The sequence below is a fragment of the Orcinus orca genome, chromosome 3 (assembly GCF_937001465.1).
Source record: "Orcinus orca chromosome 3, mOrcOrc1.1, whole genome shotgun sequence".
Lineage (NCBI taxonomy): Eukaryota > Metazoa > Chordata > Mammalia > Artiodactyla > Delphinidae > Orcinus > Orcinus orca.
The window spans coordinates 112,737,861-112,755,683 of NC_064561.1; the positions used below are offsets into that span (position 1 = coordinate 112,737,861).

The 17,823-nt window shown below is 37.1% G+C and overlaps 1 protein-coding gene across 1 annotated transcript in view; it reads right to left on the bottom strand.

Moving 5' to 3' along the window:
• The window catches only part of ADGRV1 (adhesion G protein-coupled receptor V1), a 524,493-nt gene that overhangs the window by 284,483 nt on the left and 222,187 nt on the right, over positions 1-17,823 (bottom strand). Inside the window, exons 79-82 of the mRNA XM_004263660.2 lie at positions 16,788-17,037; positions 16,123-16,262; positions 14,434-14,594; positions 7,093-7,193 (exon numbers count right to left, since the gene is read on the bottom strand). Coding sequence (XP_004263708.1) covers positions 7,093-7,193; positions 14,434-14,594; positions 16,123-16,262; positions 16,788-17,037 — 652 coding nt within the window. The remainder of the gene's footprint in view (positions 1-7,092; positions 7,194-14,433; positions 14,595-16,122; positions 16,263-16,787; positions 17,038-17,823) is intronic.

The window sequence follows — 17,823 nt, forward strand, 5'->3', positions numbered from 1 at the left end:
TGAACTTCTTAGTCCCATTCTTTCCATTTGTAAAATAGGGATGATAAAAGTACCCACCTCATCTGGTTGTTACAAGGAGTGAATAAAGCAATACATGTAAATGTTTTACGGCACAGTTCAGTGCCATAAAGGCAAGCCCTTGTGACATTAGTTACATGTATTCTATAATCAGGTTCTCTCCTCAACCTGTCCCAAAGAACTATTTTATAGTGTCAACACTTGTTTATGTAGCTAACATTGAAATCACTAGCTTAAATGTGCTATGGGAACTCTAAATTCCTAATGCCCAAAATTGCATGTATCCTTCTCCATATCTATTAAAACTTCTGGCCTTTTCTGTTTAAGTCAAATGACTTAAATAAGAAAAGGCTATCTATCTCTTTGGTGATAGGGTAAATCTCATTAATTCACGATTTATGAGGCAGTATACATAGTGGTTAAAGGGTGCTTATGCTCAATTTCCAGTTCTGTAACGTATCGCTACGTGACCTAGGACAAATAACTTAAAACTCTTTGTGCCTCGGTTTCCTCAGTTGTAAAATAGGAAGAGTACTAGTGCCAACCTCATATAATGCTTAGTAGGTATTATATTAATGTTTATTAACACGTTTATTAAATAAAATAAAATTTACAGTGTGACCTTTGTATTGATTTAAAAAGAAAACTAAAACAGTGATACTTTCATAGCACAAAACAGGGTGTTTTTTATTAGTCCCTCTTCTTTCCTTTGAATTCTCATTGCCACTACCACTGTCCACTGCCACTGGTTACGTGACCCAACATAACCAGATGATGGTAAAAGCTCCCCACCCCGCCTCTCTAAACCCATCTCCAGGCATTCTTCCATTTTAATCCATTTTTTTATTTAAACCCTAATTGCCAGATCAATCCTTTGGAACAATCCTTTCACACTGTGCCCTTTCGGACTACTCCTTGGTGACTCCCACCAATTCTCAGACAATATACAACTACCTCACCTTCGATGGCTTATCTAGTTCCCTATGCCAGGGGCAGGTCTTACCTAAGTGGAATTCCCAGGGTCACTAAACCCTTCAGGTCTTTATTCTTGTTCTTTTCCCCTGCCTAGAATGTGCCACATCCTATTTCTTCAAATCTTATCCATCTTTCAACAACCAAGTCTGATTGCACTTGCTCTGTGGAGCCTTTTCAAGCTAAGGCCCTCACCCACAGCTTATGCAATACTACCTAGTATCCTAGAGAAGAGGAGTCTTTCTTCTACATACAACTTGGTTCTTACCATAAGGTTCATTTTCAGACTGTTATCTACATGCTTCATGTGTATATATCTTGCCTGGCATTTCCCGTTGCACAATCTCAATACTGTGCATATGGTAGATGAGGTGGAAGCAGATGAGTTCATAGATGAATGATGATCCTGATGGGGGATAAGTAGGGTTTGTTCAATTTTTTTTTTGCTTTAATTTCACTGCTGGATGATTGAATGGGCATTCATAGTCATGAATAGTGATACTATTTTGGCCACATTAATGAGCATACCTAAACTAGAATCAAATAGTTTAATAAGTTCAACTCAAATGTATATTCATATCTGTGTGCAGAATGCTCTTTATTCATGTTCACCAAATTAATGTCTATGTGAAGGAAAGGTACAGTTAAATACCTAACAATTTTTTGTATAAAAAATAAAAGCCTTACATACTCAATACTATTGAAGTGGAGGCGCTTACAAGCTCTTTATAGGAAAGACATGGTGGTGGAGGTGCTGGTTACACCTTCTTTCTAGTGGTTTACGTCCACGTACAATACCGAGAAGTTCTGCAAGTGTGAAATGCTATGAGAAAGACCAAAATAAAAGTCTGGTCTGCACTCTCAGTCCTACATTAGTTCCCATGTCTGAGGATCTTTTCTTAGTAACCCAGGAGGAAGAAAAGAAAGCCAGAAGGAAACGGTAGCCGAAGTTTTCCCTTCAGGATGGAAAGATAAATGTTTGTAAGCGGTTTCAAGGCAATGACACTTTAAATGAAGTAAAAATTTAATTAATGGAATTTCTTACAGAAATTATTTTTAGAGTAAAGAAAAATAGGTTAGTACTATGGATTTAGTAATAATAATAATAGTAATAATAAAAACAATAACAGCAACAGCAGCAACAACAACCAGAAGTGTATCTGGGTCCTAACAGAGCTAACCTAATCTCTCAACTAGTGGGATCCAGAAACCCACCCAGACTTAATGATTTAGTATCTGAATTTTAACAAGATGCCTACATCCAACTTTAGGAAACACTTTCCTAATCCATTTACATCTACACGAACAAATGATCATAAATGTTTCACTGAATAATGATCCTTCGTGCTTCCCAATCCTCAAAACAAGGTCCAATTTTTATTCTTGTACTCAAACTCTTAAATTCCTTTTTCTTAAATAACAAAAGCAGAAATAACAAAGGATACCCTGCTTAACAAGCAATTAACTAAAACTTCCAGCTAATGAAAAATCTGTTCTGAGTAATGAATATTTTACAATTTCTGTCTGACTCTGCTTCAATCCAAAAAGATATGCCTATAAGATACATGTTTTCAGACCCTACACACACAATGACTTTCCTGAGCTGAAAGACTCAACACAACAGTGCAAGCTGCCAGGAGAGAAACCAGACCCTGGAGTAGCCATAAGGAATCAGTACTGAAGAGGTCACAGTTGGCTTCTGGCTTCCTTCACGTACAGCCAATGATTCTGCATCTCAAAAATGCTAGATACTCAAAGCTAAAATAACATAAATTACAGATTAAAGCAGAATCTATTGGCAGGAGTATCTACACAGAATCCTACCCGGGAAACAAAATGACATTGCAAGACGACATCCCAAAGCATTACAGAATGAGGAAACTGGACAAGTCACTTACAGTCCAACTTTTTGCTAAATTCCAGAGAACTGTCCTCTGAATTTTAAGGCGATTTCCTTGTCCCTTCTTAAGGAGAGGGCCTATGGAAGCTAAAACTCCCATACATCCAGCGGCTACCCAAAATTCATATTTAAGTATTTCAAATTCTCAGATACTCGGTGTCATCTGAATTCAGAGAGTATTTTTACATACATTTTTTTCTAGACTAATTTGCTCTTCAGTTTCAGAAAAAGGTGCTTAAGCCATGCAAACAAAAAACAGAGAAAACAAACAAACAAACAAACGTTTCCCTCTGGTTAAGTTTATTAATCAGAGTAAATGCAGTTCTGTCTTATCATCTTTCTATGAGGAAACTTCTGTTCTTTTTTTAGATTTGGAGAATTGCTTTTCCTGACAGAACCCCCAGAACTGAGAACCCTGAACTGCAAACTTGTCCTTTGTCCTAGTTGTTTACCAGCCTTATCAGGGCACACATGGGCTGGCAATGTGATTCTAAGATAAAAATTCCTAAGATATAATTAGATGTTTTTCCAAGAAATATCACCAATGCCATGAAAATTTGTTTGCTCTCTTCTCCTTCATATTTAAAGATAATGATCTCACAATTTCTTGCCATTTAATCATTTTCTTTTAGATGAGTGAGAAACATTAACTTGGCACTGAAGAAAAATACATACTTTTTTTTTTTTTTTTTTTTTTTTTGCGGTACGCGGGCCTCTCACTGTTGTGGCCTCTCCCGTTGCGGAGCATAGGCTCCGGACGCGCAGGCTCAGAGGCCATGGCTCACGGGCCCGGCCGCTCCGCGGCACGTGGGATCCTCCCGGACCGGGGCACGAACCTGTGCTCCCTGCATCGGCAGGCGGACTCTCAACCACTGCGCCACCAGGGAAGCCCCGAAAAATACATACTTTTAAAATAAACAATACTGAAAACACAGATCTTATCTTAAAACTTCTGCGACATTTAAACATACTTTTCTCCAACAACACACTCCTTAAAGCTTATACAACATAAATATAATGAAAATAATGTTATACCCCTGAATTTAACTATAAATGATAAATGACAGAAAGATATAGTCCAAGCTACTGATGCACAAGCTTTCTTACCGTGCCTTTCAGACTCATTAGTTCAATTCTGAACAAAGGGGATAAAAAGAGAAAGGTAGAAAATCACAAATGCATGTTTGCTAAGTTGCAGAAGAATACTCTCTAGCCCAGTGCAAGAAGTGCTGTGAAAACATCTTAAGTTCTCTACTGAACTCCATCTTTGCTAGAGACTAAAAACCGGTTTTGCAAAAAAAAAAAAAAAAAAATCTTTTACTGCCACCTGCTGGTAATTTATAGTCAGTGGTTCTCAAAGATGCTTGAACGACACAAATTCTAGATTAAAGCAGAATCTTTTGTCTTTTAAAGGAAGAACATTAGATACAATATATGTTTCGAGAAACACAGACTATCACATTTTCCTGATGCTGATTGCTTCCCTCACTGACACACTGCCCTAAAAGGAAGTCAGAGGCCATTACATTTTTATTCTTCCCCTTTCCACAAAAGCCATTCGACTTAGTCCTAGGCCAGCAATAAAGATTTAAAACCAAATGGTCTTGGCAGACCTGTCTACAGAGTATTCACAACTCAAACACTTGAGGTCAGCTAGAGAAATTTTACTCTTTTAGCCAAAGACCCACAGGCCAAACTGTATTTTTTAAGACTTCTCTACAGGAAACTTAAACTATAAGAATGTGAACATATAGTTGATGGAGGATCCCAAATGAGAGGTCCAAGACTGGAACTGGAATCCCCCCACTGGCAAGATTCTGTAACTGGAGATATAAACGTGATTTTAAAATTCATAAATGAAAGGGTAGGCCCAAGTTCCTGCAGTCAGCTTCATTCCTTTTTTTGGAGAGTCTAAGAATTTTTCAAAGGCTTTGCTAAAAGGTTTTAAAGGAGAAAATTATTCTCTTTAATTTAGAGAGTATTTTTAAAAATCAAAGTAGATAGGTAAAACATTTTGAGGAAACAGTACTTTCTATCCACAACCTATCAACAATTCTTCCTGCCAAAAATAAACTACGGAAGTTCTTTTTTAGTTACGTCACATGACAAGTCATACATTGTAGGATTTTTCATGCCACGTTGCTTTATCTATTCTAAAAATATACTGAATAACACGGATTTGACTATTTTCTCCAAAATTAATGTTAAGTATAATGTGAATCTGAAGGCAGTGTCCCAAGATATAAATCCTGTCTTTTTTTTACATCCCTAGACATGAGCAAATTTGTCTGCTAGGACACTGAAGAGTTGTCTGTAATTCTATGGTTCTATAATTAAGACTTGTACAAATTCTGCTGCCAAAAAATCACCAGAGTGGGTGGTGAATACAGCCAAGTAAACTCTAATTATGGAAGGTGGGTTTTCTAAGATCTTAAATACAAGAAGCAAAGGCAAGATCAGACAACTAAGATAGCTACCAAGGCAATATAAATAGTCTTGTCAAACTCAATGTAAGCCCCCCTTTGGTAACAGCTGTTACCTCTCATAGTTCATAGGTACTTTAAAAGCACAATCTGGGATCTTCTACTTAGAATTCAGCACTTCATTGTTCCCTAAAAAATAGAGTTATGAAATTTACTCATGTCATTTTCACTCCTGGGACCAAAAAAGGCAAGAGAAGTCCAATGTCCCAGATAATCTTCCATTTTATATTTCAGCTCCTCCTCTAGTATTATTTTTAAAGGTTCTGTTTGGAGTTCAATAGAATGTCATTAGCATTCTAAAATGCGTGCAACTCCTAAGTGTAGGGACAGCACAATAAATTTACGTAAACTGAACACATGCATACACCAGCACACAATCAGGCACCAGCATTTTCTGCACTTCAGATGTGCACCCACCTACCCAGAAATGAGGAAATTTTATAAAACAATATTACAAAGTTTTCTCAATAATAACATTATATAGTGTATTCTTCCGGTTGAAACTGTAATTACAGTCTTCAAGTAGAAGTGATTATGCTTTTTCCTGTTTGCTTATATAGATGTCTATGCCCATCTTACTCCTAATCAACAAACTGCATGAGTTTCTCATTTGACCCCACCCCAAATATCACCTCCTCTGTGAAGACTTCCCTTACCTTCGCAGAAATATTAAGTCCTCAACTATATTTACAAGTAGTCTGTGTTCATACTAATTACACTGCATTAGAGTTATTTGTATGTACATCTACTGTTCCAGACTGTGAATATCTTATGGACAGAAAAGGCATTTAATTTCATCTTTTTGATCTGCCTTCCGGGCTTTAAACTGTGTGCTTTAAAATGCATGCTAATGAATGACTCAATGCTTTTCACACTATTTCTTCTGCCATAGAAACGGTTTTTCAAAAAAGAATGTTCTACCAAACTGTATTCTATAATATTAAATGAAGCAAAATATATTATCCAGATGTCTTAAAGTATATATCATTTTGGGCTTCCCTGGTGGTGCAGTGGTTAAGAATCCGCCTGCCAATGAAGGGGACACGGGTTCAAGCCCTAGTCCGGGAAGATCCCACATGCCGCGGAGCAACTAAGCCCATGCACTACAACTACTGAGCCTGTGCTCTAGAGCCCGCAAGCCACAACTACTGAGCCCCCGTGCCACAACTACTGAAGCCCGCACACCTAGAGCCCGTGCTCCACAACAAGAGAAGCCACCGCAACGAGAAGCTGCACAGGGCAACGAAGAGTAGTCCCCGCTCATCGCAACTAGAGAAAGCCTGCGCGCAGCAACAAAGACCCAATGCAGCCAAATATAAATAAATAAATAAATAAATAGCATATATCATTTTAATGCCCTCCATATAAAGGATCTGTAACAGAGCATATTTTATTCAGATTAAATTAAAATGTGCCCATTTTAACATATATACACATTAGTAATACATAAATTGACAATATGATGCTTCACGATAAGCAGCAGTTATTTTCTTGTAAGCAGCGACACTAAGGTAATTCTCTGTAGAAAGTTCACAGAAGACACTTTTTAGACCTGATACTCTCATTTCCTCTTACTGCTCTCCTTCCCCAGCCTCCTCCACTACAATTTAAACAAGCTTATTTCAACTAAATTGAGATTAAACTTTACTTATACTCAAGGATCACAGAAGAAGAAACATGAACATCACATGAAAGTGGGAAATCCCAGCGCTCTCCTACCTGTGTACCTAAGCTGGCTGCCATCATGTGAGTCAGAAGTTTAGCTGCAAACATGGAATACTTGGCACAGAAGATATGGGAAAGAACAGCCAGGCAGAGACCTGTAGAAACAAAAAAAGCCCATGTGTGGTTTTACAATCCATGAATAAACAGAAGCATGGTAAAATCTCTGGAAAAGGTAAGCACATAAGGCCGCATAGCACAACATCTCAGGGAACATTCATGTTCCAATCTTAATCCAGTCCACTTGACAAGACATATAAAATCCTCACAGTTATTAAGCCCAAGGGTAACTTTAAATTTCAAATATCTACTTGCTTATTTCCCTACTAAAAGGAAAGCACAAGTTAAGCAGATTAATAATTTAGACAAGTTTTACTGTTTAAGAATCAAATTCCAATCTAATTTTCCATGATCAGGTGGCTTTCTAAATAGAGATATTTAGGGAGGTGAATAGGATTTTTCAGGCATAAAATTGTGAATGGCGCTATCAAAACTCAAGTTTGGTAATTACCCCTTTTTGTCTACTAGAAATAATTATGTAATTACAACAGTGGTGATTATGAATTTTTAAAGCAACCTTATGCTCCTGGGTGCCAAAACCAGGAACAAAATGTGTTCTTTCTCACTGAGATGATTTTTAACCTAGACATCTACATTTCCAAGTAGTGTGAAGAACATTATTCTTAGTTTCTTTAAATCTACTTGAATTCACCTACCTATACTACTTCAAGGGGAAGATCAGAATCTTAGGACTAACGCATAAATCTTTTATCTTGCAATTTGTATAAATTTCTTTTAATGTTAGGTTTTAAATGTAGAACGTATATATATTTTGAAAATATTTCCTGCCTCTTACAATTTAAATGTGCTGCACAAAGTAACCTATTTGCTTTATCACTTAAGCCTTTTACTCCACTCTCATCCTCAGTAGGGTTATTTTGTCTAAGAAGTGTTGAAACATAACAACTGGCTTGTGTATGCTGCTTTGCCCTGTACTCTGCATGCATTAGCTCATTCATCAACGCCTCCGTGGCAAGCAGGAGACGCTGCATTTGTTTAACATTTTGTTTCTTCATTATCTTTTCTGAAGCCATGGAACAAACTTCTCAAGTACGTACACCACACGTTGGCATAAGTGGACTGGGCATCTGCAAAATGCGCACATGGGGTCTGTGGCTAATTGTCAGCACAGAAATGCCTCTCAGAAATCCTTCTGGGAAAAGCTTTCAATATGTTTAGGTTTGCGTTAGGTAGACAAAGTTCCACACAGGAAGTGAGGCTTTGCATTAGCCAAGGCTTTCAGCCTAGAAATTTGGCCAAGAAATCAGGAGTAATCCACTTTTAGGAAGGCTGCCATGAGGTGTTCTGGGACAGGTGCGCAGGTCCTGGGGCTGCCTGCCCAGTCCTCCCACACAGGTACACAGTATAGCCAGAAACTGCATTGTTACTTAGGTAGCTTATAAATTATTTAAGCTGTTGCTCCAAACTCACAAATGTACACTTTGAACTTCCTGTGATGGTCAGAGTCACCTTAAACTGAAGGTTCAGGTTGAGTGTGAGAGTGTGTGTGGAGGGGGTCTGTGTGTGTTACCACACTGACTTAAAAGCAGGGCCTTGGAAGTCTCATTTCATTGCCGGCCACATGATCACAAATATGTGCTTTACTATGAGTTTACTGTGGTGGATGGTAACAATATGAGGCAAGGGGATTAGGGCTGGGCAAAGGAGAAATACTCCTGCGTCAGCTGTTTCTTTCTAGTTCACAAGAAGAACTTATTCACAGCCTTTTCCCCTAACTTGGTAATTCTCCACTATACTCCCATTTCATGATATAAATTTAGTACAGTTGAACTTGACCAGATCAGTAATATTTAATTAAGTCTATTAAGCTTCAATTAAAATGCTAGCATGACACCTGGTGGCAGTCCAGGATTCAAAGCCAGTGGCAGAAGAATGGGCTAGGTTCTATTAGCCTGTAAGTGTAATGTATGATGATTATCTAGATGCATTTTTTATTTAGGAGAAAAGAATGCGGCTAAAAAAACCTCAAGCAGCCTAGCCTCAACTGGCCTTGGGAGAGATACTGAATAGATTTAAAGAAATAAATACTTCAATTACCAAGTTCCTAAACACTATATGCTAAGTATTTATCTTTTATTTTCTTATCTGATATTGAAGAACTGTATTCAGCAAACATAATTTAAATTTACAAGTCAGTTTTTTAAAAATTGTAACTTTTTTTTGGTTTAAATTCCCTTAATATGTAAATCACAGGGTACAAAAAGGTATAATTATAAATAGAAATTTTTGAAAATAAAGTGTAACAATTCCAGGTATTGTATACTCTAAACAGGTTCGTAAAAACTGATTCCTTGGCAATTATGTAGAAAAACAAGTTGCTGATTGAATAATTTTCATTTGCTTTTTCCCCTAGCACTATGTAGGTTACAGAATCCGTTGGAAAAAGGCAATTAATCAGTTTACTAACACAAATAACTTTTCTATATGATTAGATAGTAAGATGGAAGATAAATTACCCTTAACAAAATAATAACATTGATAATCTTTGATTTAGATAAGAAAAACTCTAAAGAACCGCTGGATTCTTTTGCTATTACCAAAGTGGACCAAAGATCTTATCTATCTATACAATATTCGAATGTTTGTATGTGTATATACATATGTACTGTTTGTATATGAATATAGATATCCAGTAAATAACTACTGTTTGGCATCACTTACAAACGGGACATACTGTCCAAATCACTGAAGTTTATCCCTCCACAAGCCAAACATTAACACTTCTTCCCAGGAAAATCTCTTTAAAATATTTATAAATTTTGTATTGCTTTACTTATGTATCTCTGTCTTCTCTACAGATCAATCTAAAACCCAAATGATCACTGGATTATTAAATCAGTTATTCGCTTGTTAGCTTAGGTTTTTTTCTCTTCTCCCACCTAATGATAGCTGTAACTGTCACCTTTTTAACTTTTTGTTGCTCATCTCTATTGATTCCCATATTCCTGCAACTCTCCCTTCAGCGTGATGCCTCTTGATTACAGCTACTAATAAGCTAAGGACAGGAAAACAAAGTTGTCAATCCTGAAAAGTTTTCTAGGGTGAACAAAAGTCAATACGAAACACCTTAGAGTACACAAGTTCTGTGTATTAGAGGGAAGGGTTTACTCCAGAGGGAAGAGGTTGCCAGGAGACCAGCCTCTGGGTGACCTATGAAGTTCAATACAGTAGCCACTAGCCACATGTGGCTATTTAAATGTTAATTAATGAAAATTAAATAGAATTAAACATTCAGGCTTCAATTGTACCAGCCATATTTCAAGGGCTCAATAACCAGATGTAGCCAGTAGCCACCACACTGAAGAGGGCAGAACATTTCCATCATGGAAGAAAGATCTACTGAAGAATGCTGTGTTAAACTGTCCCAAGACTGTTTATGAAAGGTCACAGAGCACAATTCTGGTCAAAGAGATGTGCAGGAAAACGCTCTGGGTGGTTTTCAGGAAAGTTTTCATTGCTCTTAAAACTGGATCCAGATAAGTGCTTTTCCCTTGGCAAGCCTAGGCAGAGTTGTGGGATGCTTAGAGCTGCTGCAGCCAGCTCAAGACCACGTAGGGGCAAAGCGGAGAAAATAAAATAAAACCTTTGAGGAGAGCAAAACAGACAAATGTAAAGAGGCTGGGCCCCTGAAGATGCCATTGGGGTGCTGAACTAATCAACCCTGAAACTAAATTCTGCTTATTTAAGATATTTGACTTGCTTTCTGTCACTTGCAATCAGGGCCAGCTTAAACAATACATGTTATTATCGATACATAGCTAGAGAAATCCAACATTTTTATGCCATGTCAGAATTAGACTAAGCTCTCTGACTTCTACCACCTGCAGTAACCCCTTAAAACTGCTTTGTTTTTAAGTTCTGACATTTTTTCGATTCTTCTTGTCAATAATTCCCCATTAAATAGAATGAAACTGTTTTGATAATTATAATGGCTATCTTAGGACAACGATTACTGTGAATATGAACTTAATATCTTTAGAAGAATCTGACACAGAAATTGAGCAAATATCTCTTATATTTAAAAATAATTAAAAATGAATGGGTGGCATCTGATAGTTTTTTTTTTCCTAGAAAAACCATTAGACTATCAGCTTGTAAAATATAAAAGCACAACTAGAATATTCTTTTTTTTTTTTAGGATAGTCTTGCAGTTTAATAAACCTGAACAAAAGAATAAGCATGCTTCAAAGTATTCTGGATTGGGCTGATTTACTTATCCTGTAAGTCTTAGTATTTAGCAATTTATAGACAATCATCTCCTGTTACTTACTGTAAACAATGACATTGTGTTGGCACTTATATACTTAGTAATCTATAGAGTAAATAAAACTATTCATCATTTAAAAGGGAAAGCTTTAGTTTGACTAATGTGTTAAAGCATTTCTCCATCATAAGAGAACAAAAAAGAACAAATGTGAGGTCTCATCTTAAAAGCACTTCAAAACAGGAGACTCACCCACCTACAAGTACATCAAACATGACCTAGTTCATGTATTGATGTTAAAAACGAAGTGGATTATGGAACGTTACAGCGTCTCATTAAGTTCATAAGGCCATATGGATTGTACTCCAGAGTCAAAATTAGGATGATTTTAACCCAATGTCTACCTCTGATAGATCAACATCAACAGAGTTATGGGAAGCAGAGCAGGTTTCTTTGACATAATTCTCCGAATAGTAATAGTACCTCAAACCATGCTTAGGTTCCCCAATAACTATAAAATTATGGCATTATCATCTAAAGTTATTGTAAGTTGTGATTCTTCCAAATCACCTTTGAGGCGAGTCCCATAACGTTACACTGCTGTGCAGTTATTTACTCGTCCTTTCTATCTTTTTTTAGCTTCAAGGGATAACTTTAATTTCTTGGAATTTGATAAACCTGGTTTACAATTTTAAAAGTCACAGGTATATAGCCGAGTCTTTCACCTTTCTAAACGGAGGATTATTAACTTCTTGGCCTATATGCCCATTTCATACACTTGGATCATTTTAGTTGTTCTGTTCTAGTAAAGTAACCAGAACTGTAAACTAGAATTGGAACAGATACACTGTGATCTATCCTGATTTTTTTTAGAAAGGGTTTAATTTCTGTCTAATTGTATGTCACTGCATTTCATGAAAAGAGTTTGTCAGATTGCTTCCAAATTCAGAGGGATATTTGGTGTGGCCTGACCTAAATTAGAGAATGTGTATGTAAGATATATAAAAGTCTCTTGCCCCCTTCCTGGGGGCCCTCAGAGTGATAGAATGTCATCCTCCCCAGAAGCTGAAACTGAGCACAAAGACAGGACGTTATGTCTCCTGATCCACAGAACGTGCAATCCATGTTACAATATGTCATGGACAGAGGGGAAAAAACCCAATAATTTCAAATATGAGTCCAAGTCAAAAGTAATAAATGTAGATATTAATATTTGGGTGTTGATTCTCAAATACATGAATAAATCTATGCAGTCTTTTCAAGAGTTAGTTGCAAAAATGCATATTTATTAACAATTCTCGCAGGAAATATCTTACAGTCCTGCTAGTCTTCTAAAAAAAACCAAGGTAACATTCTCTCTTTAGTTTTTAAAACTCTTTGCTTTGATGTTTAGTATTTAGAACAAGCAAAGGATTTTTGTGGGTTATATTAGCACTTAGATTTATGTCTCTATGGAAATACATGAAATGATATCTAAATAGATTTTATTTCAGCATTTTACCTTTTGGCTCTATTTCATCAGTCTATGAAATTTCTGTAAATAGATTGCATCAAAGTAAAATAGGATGTCTCCATCTGATTTTGGAACTCTGTGTACCTAGAAGAATCTATTAAGCAAGAAACATCATTCTTATGGAAGATGCTATTAAGAATAAGAAATTATTAACTTTTGCTACTGAATCTAAGTTAGGTTTAGAATTAAGATACATTAAGGAAAATGTATAACTTTATAAAATGAAATTATAATGAAAATATTTTAACTAGGACACAGAACATTAAATTATAGTAGAAAGATTTAACAACCAGGACAAAGAAGAATAATTAATTACATGCTTCTACCTCCACAAAATTTTCCTAATCGATAAAGATTGCTAGGGGACTGTTTGCACACCAAGTAAAAGATATAAATTCAATGATAATCACATTTACACACAAAATATCATGAAAGCAGAATGTCTGAGTTAGTATATCTACCACCCTGTTAACACAATTTAAGCATATTTTTTTTTTTTTTGCAGTACGCGGGCCTCTCACATGTTGTGGCGTCTCCCGTTGCGGAGCACAGGCTCCGGACGCGCAGGTTCAGTGGCCATGGCTCATGGGCCTAGCTGCTCCACGGCATGTGGGATCTTCCCGGACCGGGGCATGAAACCATGTCCCCTGCATCGGCAGGCGGACTCCCAACCACTGCACCACCAGGGAAGCCCTAACACAATTTAAAATCATATATTGTGGGTATGGAAATGGAGGTATTAGGCCCAGGTCTCACAACTAGCCAATGGCAGGACCAGGATTTGAACCCAGGCCATTTGGCTTCAGAGTTACCCTATACCCAGTCCTCTATGTAGCATGTTGTTCACAGAAGCTGCTGTACGTCTGTAAAAGATGACTCAGGGCACAGAATGGATGAGGGTGGGGACAGAAATATAGTGTAAGGAATTCTCAGACTCTCAAACACAAAATCAAAACAGCAAATGAGAATAATTCTATAGTTATTCAAAGCTAAGTTATAGGTAAATAGTTTGACAGACATTAACACAACTCAAGTTCCTATTCCTGCCAGAAATGGGACCTAGATGTAGAAGGTGAAAGACAATTTCTTTTTTAACACAGTGGTTAAGCCATATTTAGAGCCTCTAGACTGCAGAATACAAATCAACCCAAGGGATAGGTTTATTTTCTAATGAAAATACAAAATGCTTTGTTTATATTATCTCACACAATCCTGATATTCCACTGCAGAATCTGCCTTCTAAATCACAGCACTATCAACTATACCCTTTCTTACTATCTAGCTTCTATCCCACACTGTACTTTATATTACAGATGAGTTGGAACTATGTCTTGTTCTTTCCTTTCCCTCAGTACAAAGTTGGTCCTCCATAAACAACTGCTGTATGAATTAACGAACAAGACCATGGGAAAGTTTATTTTCTCCTTGTGTTGATGAATTACAGTATGCCCACATCTTGCATATATAAAAAGACTCCGGGAAAATGGGTTTTATTCTCATCGATATTTTAAATTGTTGACTCAAAAATACTGTAACTCACCTGAGATACATATAAATCCAGAAGAGAAAAAAGCTTCGTTGTATGAAGACAAGTTGTCAGTCTGGGCATAGACTGCATACACGGACATGTATGAACAGGCACATTCCACGTAGTTTGAAGTGTCCTCAACCACTTTGCAAAACTGACTGTCAGACAACCAGCTAGGGCAAAAACACAATCGTCACTACTCCTCTTTCATCAATACTTTAGGCGTTGAGATGGCTTTTAAAGAAAAAATAACTTACTGAACCTAAGTGTTCTTTACTCAAGACGTAAGCAGACCACATTTTCAAGAAGAAACATTGGAGGGAACATCTTGTCCAAGACGTGACACAAAGATCCCACAGATACTTTAAGAAGCAGCCTAAATACTAACTAAACCTGCAGAAGCATTCCCAATACCGAAGAAGCTGGTCCTCTCAAAAGAGCAGTATCAGTCCCTACCTAATCTAAAGCAAACACACTCAAGGTGTTCAACAGAAAGTACTCTTCCCTGGCATTCAAGAATACCAAAAGGTCAACATAGCCATCAAATGTGCAGTGTTCACCCTTCCTCATTTTTCACAACTCCTTTATTTTGAGCCACATAAATTACTTACATGCTTTTCTAAGTTTCCTAGCTCAGCTTTTTTGGATTTTGAGCCAGTTGTATTATGTAAATGTTTCGCAGGGTTCTTTCAGGTGTTTCCTTCTATAAGGTTTGGCTTTTACCACAATAACTGTCATGATTATAGCAAATACAGTGTCACATTCCATGCCTTCCGAGCATCCCTCAGTGACTACCGACTGAGCCTCTTCCCTTCCAGTGCCTCTTGATCCCTTTACTTTTCTAAGGACATAAAACTTCTTAATCCCAACTGCAGATTCAAGCTTGAAACATTCAGTATTAATTATATATTGAGGATTGTAGAGTGTATTAGGTTTAAGATGTGTCCTCGGACATCAGGAATTTCAATGGAAAATTATTTTCTCACAACGAGACTAAGGAGAGTTTTGGTGTTTGAAGGACAGTTGGTTACCCAACTAAGCTGTTGAACCCTCTTTAGAATTTTAGTTGGTGTGGCTGTAAGTCAGTAACAAACAGAACCTAGTGACTGATTTGAACCCTAAACCTTCTAAGCCAGCAATGCCTGACCCTGCAGCCCTGGTTGAGCTCCCAGAGAGAGAACTGCTCAGAAACATGTCTTAGGCCAAGGAGAGTTAAAGAAAGAATCATGCCCTTCTTCTCATTCTTGTGCATGGCTTTAATCCCAAAATGTACTCCAAGTCATATGTGGACTAGAATTATAAATCCCTACTACTCCCTCTAAACATAGAGCAGCAGATCCAGAACCACAAGCCCAGATGGAAGGGGTCAAAAGAAATTCCTTCCCTGCTCAATAAATTAACCAATAACCACAGGGAGGTTATCTGAATTGAGTAGAACTCACACTATGTCCCGTGAAAGTAGTAATAATAAAGGAGTACATAATGTGTTAAACACATATTTAAATTGTTTGGTTGCGTTTGCCACCTGCACAAGGCTAGACCATTTCCTATGCTGCTTTGTCTCATTTAGTGTAGAGGTTATTCTCCAGTCTAAAATCTCACCTGAGACCTCTATGTTCAGTACAAAAAAAAACACTGGGCTTAATGATACTGGAATGGGGAAGGAACAAATTCTGATTTTAAAGCATTATTAACAAGTACCTTGCAGCAGCCTGATTCCAAAGGAGACACAGAGATGTCTGGGGAACAATTCTAGGCTCAGCAGCATAAATCCTGTAGAGAATCTCATTGTTGTTGGTCAGGGGTTGTGAACTCTGGCCTTTCACACTCAAAGATAATACCTACAATGCCAAAAAGAATAGAAAATGTAATGATTTTTTCAAATTAATGTCATGACTGAATCTCCCATTCTGAACTTCGCTTCATTTTTCCAGTCATTTTAGTTACTTGCTTACTGTCACTATTATTCATAGCTTATGAATGCAGGCTGTCTGGTTGGTTTTCCACTGCAAACATTCTACCTCTACTCCAGCTGCTGAGCAGTCTCCAGCTGACAGACTTTATTGTCAGACTTCATCACAAGCGGGATATACAATACAATATAGCATTAGAGAAAGCTATGGTTTTTTTTCACTTTCTCCACTTATATATATATTTTTTACTTAATAAAACATGAAGGAAATATTTCCAACTATTTTTGAGACTAAACATTCTACAACTAGCTCATAAAGATAGGACATGTTTCGTAATTAGCTCACCATGTCTAGCATTTACCACAAATGTGATCAAGTGAATGTATCCTGAGGAATATGTTTGCTAAGGAAAAATCAGATTCTAACCACATAATTCTTTAAATGATAGATTACCTTATTTTTCAGGGCATGAAGATTAGTTCCAGTTATAAACCACTGCTGGCTACTATACTCTGTAAACTGGACTAATTCACATATACTTTCCCCGGCCATTATTTCTGCATCCGGAACATCCAATAACCTCTCTGGAATTCGAATATAATCACCTTCTTTTCCTTCAAACTTGTGCCCATTGATTTGCTGAGGGTACCAGTGAAGAGCCAGTATGGACAAATACGGGCAACTGTCAAGGATGGTTTTGCTTCTATGACAGAAAAGCAAAGGTTCTGCTAAAATGGCATGCATTTGCATATGTATTTGCAAATATTTGTTAAATTTTTTTAACATATTTGTTAAAAACATATTTGTTAAAATTCATCACCTTGGAGCTCCTTCCTTTATGTATAACCATGACACTACCTACCCAGGAGCAGTAAAGAGAATGTGCTTTCAGTTCTTTTACGGTGAATTGTTAGGATTTTCTGCACAGAACTTTCTGCATCCTCTTGCCTGATCCCCCTTATAACCTAAAACATGGGCTTTTGCAAGCTGTTTCACAGATATCAGATCTGTGGTTATAAAATGTACTTTTCTGTATTAGTCACATCAGCATTGGTGGAATAGGTTGAGGAAAGGATGCACCACTAAACTGAAACTCTGCTTTATATTCAAGAATATCATAAAACTTATATACCTAGAGCCATGTTTTCATCAAGTTTACCTCACCCCTTTCTAAGCCATCAGAGCATTTCCAATTTAACCATATTATCTGATAAAAGAAACAGCCCTGAGCAGGGATCTTTATCCATTTAACAACTGTTTTCAACATTCCCTAGGCACGAGATCCTGTGCTCAGTGAAATTGCTTCCAAACCTCAGTGTGTGTTGAAATCACCTTGAAGCTTGTTTTAAAACACAGATTTCTAGATCACATCCCACTCTTACTAAATCAGAAACCTTGCCTGGGGGAGGCTAGAGTTTCTACGAATCTGTATTTTTTAACCAGTCCTCCAAAAAATCTGATACATTTTTTCTGTGGATCTATCATGTTT